General features: G+C 42.1%; 1 protein-coding gene across 1 annotated transcript in view; it reads right to left on the reverse strand.

Moving 5' to 3' along the window:
• The window catches only part of katnb1 (katanin p80 (WD repeat containing) subunit B 1), a 17,151-nt gene extending 10,909 nt beyond the window's left edge, over positions 1–6,242 (reverse strand). Inside the window, exons 1-8 of the mRNA XM_063187933.1 lie at positions 6,021–6,242; positions 5,049–5,116; positions 4,478–4,608; positions 3,636–3,753; positions 2,574–2,674; positions 2,429–2,470; positions 1,116–1,199; positions 804–919 (exon numbers count right to left, since the gene is read on the reverse strand). Of these exons, the coding sequence (XP_063044003.1) occupies positions 804–919; positions 1,116–1,199; positions 2,429–2,470; positions 2,574–2,674; positions 3,636–3,753; positions 4,478–4,608; positions 5,049–5,088 (632 nt within the window). The 5' untranslated portion in view covers positions 5,089–5,116; positions 6,021–6,242. The remainder of the gene's footprint in view (positions 1–803; positions 920–1,115; positions 1,200–2,428; positions 2,471–2,573; positions 2,675–3,635; positions 3,754–4,477; positions 4,609–5,048; positions 5,117–6,020) is intronic.
• Positions 6,243–9,753: the final 3,511 nt, after the last annotated feature.

Raw genomic sequence — 9,753 nt, forward strand, 5'->3', positions numbered from 1 at the left:
TACCAACAAATAGGAAACCGATACCATTTACAGATGCTTGTATGACACTTAAACACCCTTGACATTAGTTATTTTCATAGAGGTATTTAAAAAGTATAAAAAGTTTTGCTGGATTCACTTTGTATTAATCTTTTTCCTGTTTCACAAAGGTAGGCAGCAGTCTGACAAAGCCATGCAATGATTTTACATCCAAGTAGTATGCACTGCAGCCCTTCATATATATATAAACATTTCAAATAGGGTGGTATCGGTAACGGCCGATACTGCACAGCCAGGTATTGGGTATCGGTATCGGGGCCAAATAATGGTATCGATGCAACACTATTTTTTTTTAAACAGCATCCTACAACACTTCAGAAAATCTAGGTTCAACCAAGCACAATGAAGTGGTCTTGAGAAATGTGTCTGTGTTTTTAAGCTGTGTTGTGTGCACATCAAGGTTAATACTTCAAAATTAACTTAGAAACTGCATTTATCTTTACCTCGAAGGCTGCAAAAGTAAAAACAGCTGAAGACAGCAAAAACGCAATATTTGTGTGATGCGAGTGACCATCACTGGGGTAGTGGGCGTGTTCCGACTATCACATCAGAGCACACATATGGTAAACACCTCTCCTTCCCTTTGCTATAATGTGAAGGAACACCCCCCTCCCCCAAACACACACACACACACACACACACACACACACACACACACACACACACACACACACACACACACACACACACACACACACACACACACACACACACACACACACACACACACACACACACACACACACACACACAGTTGAACTCACCTGTCTGCGCTACCCGAGGCTAGTAGATACTCAGTGGGGTTGAACTGAACAATGTTGACGGCTGCTGTGTGTGACGTGAACTCTGTGATCATTTTACCGGCGGTGAGATCCCACAGCTATAACACACACATACAAACACACACATACAAACACACACATACATGAGTCATCTATGAACTAACTTAGTTGTTCCTGTTTTTTTTCTCTCTAAAATGCATCTAAAATTTGAGAACAAATTTCCAATCCACAGCATATTTTTGTCATGATCGCTCACGCACACACACACACACACACACACACACGCACACTTACCTTTATCGTACTGTCATCACTTGCAGATGCGAGCCATTTCCCATCAGGACTGAAGGCCAAACAGCGTACGGCCTGTGTGTGACCCTATGCACACACACAGACAAACACACACCCAGACACCAACAAACACACGAACACACAGACACACATACAGAGTAAGAAATACACATATAAAAATAAATATAATACACCCCACTGATAAGTGACACACCTACCACACACCCACCAGTCACTCTGACAGGCACGTGCAGGCAGGCAGGCAGGCAGGCAGGCACACACTCACACCTACACACACACGCCCACACATACACACAGCAGGCCACCATAATCCAGGGATATGTTAACCTTTCCGACACAACAGATTACAAACGCTGATTAGGGTGACTAACATTCAAGTCAGCATCTCGCGGGCACATGCAGCATCTTCAAAGTCTCTCTCCATCCCCTTTCATCCCTCACCAGAAATAACCCACAGACTCTGTGGGACCACTGACAAACTGACCCGCTCTCGCATGTCGCCTGACGTCTTGCTGGCATGGTGCCTACGGGTGCCATACCCTTGTCATCAAGGCTAGAGTAAGCGCACACAGAGAGAGTTGCAAAGCCTCTGTTTACATTTGGGGCATCATAAGAAGAAGGCCTGTCAACTGATCTACCCAATTCATCCCAGTGCAATCGTATGATTATCACACCTTCAGTTGCCTGTGATGCAGGTTTAGAAGCTGCAAATTCACTCATAACCGGCCTAATAGAGTAATCCTATACACTGGGCTCCCAGTTTTCACACCTACTCATTGGTCAAATGGTTTGGTGTATTCAGGGATTGTTGGAGCCGTGTTAAAACAACTATGTTTTCATAGCATTTAACTAATACGTATGCTTTTAATCTGATGACTGAAACTGTTCAAAGACATGTATTCTAATGCAGGCAGCACAGCTGCTACTGGCAAACAAGTGCGACAGGCGGACAAAGGGGGAATGACAATTTAGATGGGAATGAAAATGGGAATGACCATTTAGAGAATGCGTTTCAGACGAACGGACGAACGGACCGACCGACAGACAGACAGACAGACAGACCGACCGACCGACCGATCGACTGACCCTCTCATAGAGATGCTAAGACGCATCTAAAAACGGTGTTTTGGGGGACCAGCCAATCACCCCAAGTGTGTGTGGTTGATCAGGGTAAGCTACCATCCAATATGCACATACTAGGCCCTTGGCCCAAACACAGCCCGAAAAAGTGAGCAGCTTCTCATTGAAATTACATCAGCAGTAGCAGTATCAGAGGCAAAGCCAGGTAGTCCTACCTTATATCTGAACACACAGCCTTTTCTCTTCACATCCCATAGCTGAAAAAGAGACAAAGAAGATTCAGACGTTGAATGGCAAAATAGAATATTTTGTGATATTTTTTGCATACTGAAAAAAAATGTAGGGAATAAATTCACAAACCTTCACATTAGTGTCCATGGACCCAGAGGCAAGGTACTCGCCATACGGGTGGAAATCCAAACTGGTGATGTTAGCCTTGTGCCCCATCAACGTACGCAATACTGGACACACACACACACACACATTTTATGTACTTTATTTGATTCCACATTCCAAGTTAATATCGATAGGAACCAAATGTGATGAATAATCCAACAACTATTTGACCAATTAACATCTTGCTATGGGAGCGTCATTAAGGGTACAGGAAACATATTCTCTTCCAGATGAACATGCTCCCTATCACAGCTGATATTGAGCAGTATTTAGCTAGCTGTCTGGCCCTTCTTTTACTTAGTCCACTGATGTTAAGTCCACTGACCACCAGCCTATGCACATGGCCTAGACTGCCAAATACAAGAACAATGAGGACACATTTATAGCCACAGCTTTCAATGGCAGATGTTAGAGGATGGTATTTCAGTTTTTTTGTACAGAAGGATTCCTCCATGAACAGGTCAAAGGCACAGGCTACTTCAAAGAGTCTGACTAGTTTTTTCTCTTGTGATATGCAAATGATGTCTGGTGTGTTGGGAATTCCTGAGAAGCAGTTTGTGGGTGAGTTAAACCATTGGGGCTTGTCAGGAGTATGTTTGTAAAGTTGTTCCTGAGGAGTACAGGGGATTTGGGCAGCGATGAGGTCCACCAGTCTGCCATGTCAGGGCAACTGTTCATGATGTGGGCTACAGACTCCAGATGTTGTGGTGGGTCATGTAACATGCATAAGGGGGAATTACACACACACTTAACTAACCAAAAAATGGTATGCTCTACATAGAAATAAAGACAATAGCCTGTGTTGGGCTTAAGCAGAGGTGTATATGATGGGTGTTTTGCACTGTACAGCCTATCCATTTACTTTCTCCTTTTTTTAGCTGGGCGCTGAATCCTAAAGTATATTTAAGACGCAAAAGGTCAGCATTATCTGGTTGTCACTTATTAATTCGCCCATGAATATTTCGGGCTGAGCGTGTGTGTCATGCTTCAGTGTACTGGTGACTGCGCAGGGACATGGAGACTCACTCGTTGCTGCCTCCAGGTCCCACAGGCGCAGAGAGCCAGACTGGGAACCCGCCACCACCTGCTCCTCAGAGCCATTGAACTGGATGCACTCCACCGGACTGGTGTGACCCGTCAAACTCTGAGAGAGAGAGAGAGAGAGAGAGAGAGAGAGAGAGAGAGAGAGAGAGAGAGAGAGAGAGAGAGAGAGAGAGAGATCAACACATCTGGTATGCTTCCATGCTTCCTGTGATGAAATGGCCACCACTAGAGTTGTGGGTGCACTCACACAATCATGGCAACAAGCCTTTGGTGCCCCAGACAGCCTGGGTTTGTGTCTTGGTGAGGCACCACTATTCCCCTTCGCTACACTCCCAATACCTGTGCTTACTAGGGATGCACCGATACCGATACTGGTATCGGTATCGCACCCGATACTGCGCATTATACTTGTACTCGTACTCGTACTCGTCAAGCACTTGCCGATACCAGGAACGATACTGCTATTACACAAAACAATGCAAGATCTTGTCACGTTCTGTGGACTTGAAAGCAGCATGGAAAAAAGTGCCACCTCATACATTTACTAACATTTAAATCTACATGGAAATGAACAATAAAAATACCAGAGGTGGAAAAAAAACAAGACCATGCATTTATTTCCATTGTATTTTGGTGGTAAAAGGTAACGGTATTGGTACTCAGTATCGGCAAGTACACACATTAATGTGCTCGTACTTGTATCGGTTTAAAAAAAAGTGGTATCGGTGCATCCCTAGTGCTTACAATAACCAGCATGAACACTCAGACCTTCCGACAGATAAGTTGGAACGACTTTTTGTGAATGAGATTCAATATGCTCTTACCATTATGCAGTTGGGTTTGTTGACAGCCCAGATGTTGACTCGGCAGTCTTCTCCTCCTGTTGCCAGCAGACGCCCTGAGACCTTCCCCAGAGCCAGTGACGAGACATTGCTCCTGTGAGCCACTATGTCCTCTGTAACAGGGACACAACACATCACAGCTCAATTACACAACTATCATACAACCTCCATCACACAACCACTTCATAATTCATACTTCATAATTAAATTGCTTTGTTTTTATATGGCTGCAGATTACATAACCACCATACGATCACTTAATAATGACCCTATTACAAGGTTGGTTTTCACAGCTGGGAGGCTGCTGACTCACAACTAGTCTTCAGTCACTGGTCGTTTTACACTAACAGTAAATAGTTTGTTCAGTGGTTGTGCACTCATATTAATGTAAGGGGCTGTAATGTTAATCTGTTTAACACTATTAATCCAGCAACTGGACTATTCGGTGTTTATCTTTGATCAGTCTTAAGTGATTTGGGGGAAGCAGATCTATCTAGTAGTCACAGTTTCCACTGGTAATTCTATACACGTCTGAAGTGAAGAAGGGACTCACGGAGCCTCCATGAAGTCTTGGTTGTGCTGGCCGCAGCCATGGTCTTGGTGTGGGGTCACACTGGCAGCCTGTTTAGATTCCAGGAGATACATGTAAATGCAAGGAACAACAAAGGCAAATATAAAGAAAAGTGACTAGTATCTCGCCTCCTTCTCATTACCTGTAGTCTAACACATGGGTGAAATGTTTTGTATGAAAGAATTTCACAGGAAGGAAAACGTGGAAAACTAAAAAGCAAGAGAAGACATGACATGACATGACATGACATGGACAGAACTGATGTAGACAACTTCACTGTCAAGGCAACTTGGCAGGGGACATCCTACCTGATTGAAGAGAGTGCATCCGAGTCATAACAATGGGATGGGCGGACAAGGCTGGTTTAGACAGCTTTGTTTCAATAATATGAAGTCTATAGACTTCAAATGGCTTTGTCAAAAATGGAAGAATTCTCTTCAGGATTGGACAGAAGAAAAGTAGGCCTACATTCTGCAATAACAACACCTGCGATAAGGTACGAAGTTGATCTGAAAACTGATTAGAAACCTTAAAATGCAGGAAACGCCGTCCCTTTACGTTGCTGGCCTTGTCCAAGTATTAGCATGCCAGTTAGCTGAAGTTAAATAGGTTATTCTTAAGCCTTGCAGGCAGCCTTTTCCATGAAAACAGCATGGCCGAGTGCGTAATTGGCTAGCAAGCTATCGCTAATAATGTTGTCGATTGTTGTATGCGATGCATAGCAACTTATTACACGTCAAAGCGAAGACAATATGCGCTTTCAAGACATGTCTCGCAAAAGAATGGCAACATAGATGGTCATCTACTGTAAGCACAGAAATACTGCTACAGTCCCAATTTCAACACACTTACATTAACCAAACAAACCATTTTAAATGGCTAGCGAAGAACTTGTTAGCATACTCAAGAAAGTCCCAAGTTCATAGCCTTTCAGCTAGCAGCAAGCAGCGTTACCTTTGCTTGTTAATCCTTTCCATCAACAGGGTTCGGTTGGCTATTTCACTCCTTTGTATGTGACAGTTAGGTCCCGAAAAGACAGCAACGTCCTTTTTACATTCGCGACAGAGTGCACTACCGATGTTACAGTCGTGTATAATAATGCTCGTTTCTTGAATTACTGCACCTTGTTGTCATATTCACAACACAGGAGCTAGCTGTCGCTGATCAGAAGACACACCTATGACTTGAAACAGGGCATATGATTGGTTGCTAACACAAAACCAACTTAGCAACAGCACAACAGATCACGGGGCGCGTTCCTTCAGCCAGTTTCATGTCTGCCTTCCGCTGTCAAAAATAATTAGTAATAAAGAAAGTTGTTGCTATTCCAATAATCTTGTCATAAATAGCTGTTGAAACCAGTGTTGAGTAAATATACAAATGATATTAAGACATCCAGCACTACCCTTAGAAAGTTGGGTAAATTGCCTTTAGCCTTTGTATGTGGTTCACAAAATAGTTTTGACATCTACTCATTGAGAGTGCTCTCAATGCATCTACTTCATTCTTTTGGGACATACGATGATGTTAATTAAAATTTCAAATGATTACTGCAGTTTTGGTCATTATTTTCCGGCCATGCAACTTTAATTATTATTTTAAAGTAAACTGTCAACGTAAACTGGCTGATCCTTGCGAACATAGCCCAAATGTGATCATTGCTATTCAAACCGAAATACACCATCGCCACCGACTGGTGTGGAGTTCAAACACCAGAGCATGCAGTCCTAATTCTATCTGCCAAACAGTCCTCTGATTGAGTCTGTATCACCCTCCCCATTTTTTATCAGTAAAGAGTAGTTGCCTACAGAATTAAGATGATGACACAGTAGACCGGTAGACCGTGGAGGACTTATCATCATAAGTCATCTCTAAAAGGCCCCCAAGGCCCCACCTATGGGCCCCCTGTCTCCCTGGGCTGGTCCCAGGTCAACTGACCCTGTCGTGCCGAAAAGTGAGTCCCTGCCAGAACACGAGTGCCCTCATTGAAACCAATGACGTTTTTTGAGAGAAAATTATACTAATTTTTGCTGAATGAATTACATAATTTGTGAACTAAACATATGCTTATGAAACATTACTCTTCCTCCACTTAATATGAGCTATTTGAATGAAACCGTAACATTTGTTATGACAATTCTTCGATTCTTTTATGGAAATAATACTGAAATTGTAACCAGCTCTTTGTAATACTTCCAGAAGGAATTTAGATCCTTTATTGATAGGCTTTACATCTTAAATTGTGTCAGATAATGATTTATCTGCAAAAATGGGTAAAAATATCTGAAAAATTGGTAATTGGTTTCCATTGGTTTCAATGAGGGCACTCATGTTCTGGCAGGGACTCGATTTTCGGCACGACAACCCCTTTGCGCATTTGTTCCCAAGTATTTTTGGCCTGGGACCCCATTTTGACATCCCACATTTTTGGGGACCCTTTACACATTTTTTTCAAGACAAAGATGAAAACATTACTGAGGTACATGTGGTCTCGGGTACTAAACCAGATACTTATGGTAGTCTAAGACAGTGTTTCTCAACAGGGGTGCCGGGGCAGCCTGGGGTGCCACGGGCCTCCATCAGGGGTGCCGGGAAACGTGGCTGATAAATAAATTATGTAATATAATACATATTTGTCTAAATTGATAAGTTAATGTTAGTCAGTGTAATCTTTCATCAGCTAATTACGCTCAATAAAGTAAGTATAGGTCGCCCCAGTCAGCTGCAACTTCGAACGTAGGTCGTGTGACGTCTCCAAATGTGTTACTTTTCTAAGCTTGTGTGGTATCGGATGCGATGCCATGTTACAGCTTGTTGGTTTGGAGTGCCTTGAAATTTTTCATGAATTGAAAGGGTGCCTCGCCTAAAAAAAGCTTGAGAAACACTGGTCTAAGATGTAGTCTAAGGTGTTTCAAAGAGAATATTTAGTCGAGTACATCTATGGCCAAAATGCACCAAACCCCAAAAAAATTGATACAAAAGGTTTTTCAACTGATTTCAATACATCCAGCTGTCCTTACTAACATACTAAAAATCTAGGAAAATCTAACTTCAGGAAAGAAAGAAATTTTCAAGATCAAAGTTTTTTTAAAATAAAGGTTACTACATGATAATTACATTGGCATGAACTAACATGTTTTCAGGATCTGTTTGTTTGGAGTGCTGTTTGGGTGGATAAAGACACTACTGCTATGGTAATATCCATGTGTTGTTTGTCAGGGCACATCATCAGTGATGAATCATGGTGTTACTAGGTATTTTGGGTCTTTCAGCAGCTGAACTGAATAGACAGGAGCCACTACATGTGTAAGTAGAGGGCAAGGTGAAACGGCTGGTACTGGAGACAGACAATGTCCTGAAAGGACATAGGGCTTTAGCATAGCTTTCGGGTAAGCCAGAGTAGGGCCTGTTGTAGCTTCATAGGCAAGGGTCAGGGCCTTGTATTCAATTAGGGCATGAAAAAGAGGACATAACTGGGAAACTGAGGCTATGTGGTCAGAGAATGATAGATGGTCATCAACAATGACACTTAGATTTCTTGTGGCCTTATTTGAGGCAACAGTAGCAGAATCCATATTGAGTTCGATATCATGGCAACCTATATCTTTGGCTGGGATCACCAGCAGTGCATTTGGGTGAGGCTCAACTGAAGGTTGCATTCCTTCATACTTGTGGATAGTTCAGAGAGGCAAGCGGAAATGTGTGTGACCGTGGAGTCATCTGGCACAAAGTAACTGTGCTTCATCGGTGTAACAGTAGTATGAGAAGCTGTGAGAACAGATAACATGGCCCAGTGATGTGGTGTACATGGCAAATGGGAGTCCCAGCACCAGCCCTTAGGACACCTCTGTGGAGAGGCTATGATTTGAGGACAGCTGACCTTGCCCTTGATACATGCTAAGAATGATACCACCAGACTCAAATAATGTCTGGAAGAACTTGAGAAACATAAAACTCAATTATTTATCTAAGAGAGATGTTAAATAATTATGTTTTGAAAAAAAAAATGCTAGCTGGTGAGTCTGCACAAAGACTTTTAGATTTACTACAAAACAAAAAGAGATGTCCATAATCTCTTCTGAAGACATCTTCTGGCTTACTAGAAACAAAATAAAAGAGTAATTTTGAGCTTGGCTTTTTCAGATTTTGAGTTTTTGCATTTTAACATTTAATGCATATTTAATTACCATATTAAAACATAACATTTCAGAAAACTTGCAATACATTTTTTTCTCACAAATATGTGAGTAATCACCGGATTAAGTTTCATGGTGATATCGGCAAGCTAAATTTTTTGGCCTATTCACCTGGAGTGTCTCTTGACCCTTATAATAAGCCTATGGCAGCTATGTTGAAAAAACTCAATTCCCAAAGTCAGATTTTACTAGATTTTTAGTATGTCATTTAGCAGGTCCAATAGTAATAGAATCCATAAAAAAACCTTTTGTATCAATTTTTTTGGGGTTAAACCCTAAATGTACTCGCCTAATTGTTATATATCAATAAGTAATATTTATCAGTATTCAGTATTCTTTTTTTCACACACTTTCAGACATTGCAGGCAACCCCATTTGAAATCCAGGCGACCCCAGTCTTGAAAAACAATGCCTTTCTCTCTCTCTGTGTGTGTGTGTGTGTGTGTGTGTGTGTGTGTGTGTGTGTGTGTGTGTGTGTGTGTGTGTGTGTG

Source organism: Engraulis encrasicolus, chromosome 22 (assembly GCF_034702125.1).
Source record: "Engraulis encrasicolus isolate BLACKSEA-1 chromosome 22, IST_EnEncr_1.0, whole genome shotgun sequence".
NCBI classification, from domain to species: Eukaryota; Metazoa; Chordata; class Actinopteri; order Clupeiformes; family Engraulidae; genus Engraulis; species Engraulis encrasicolus.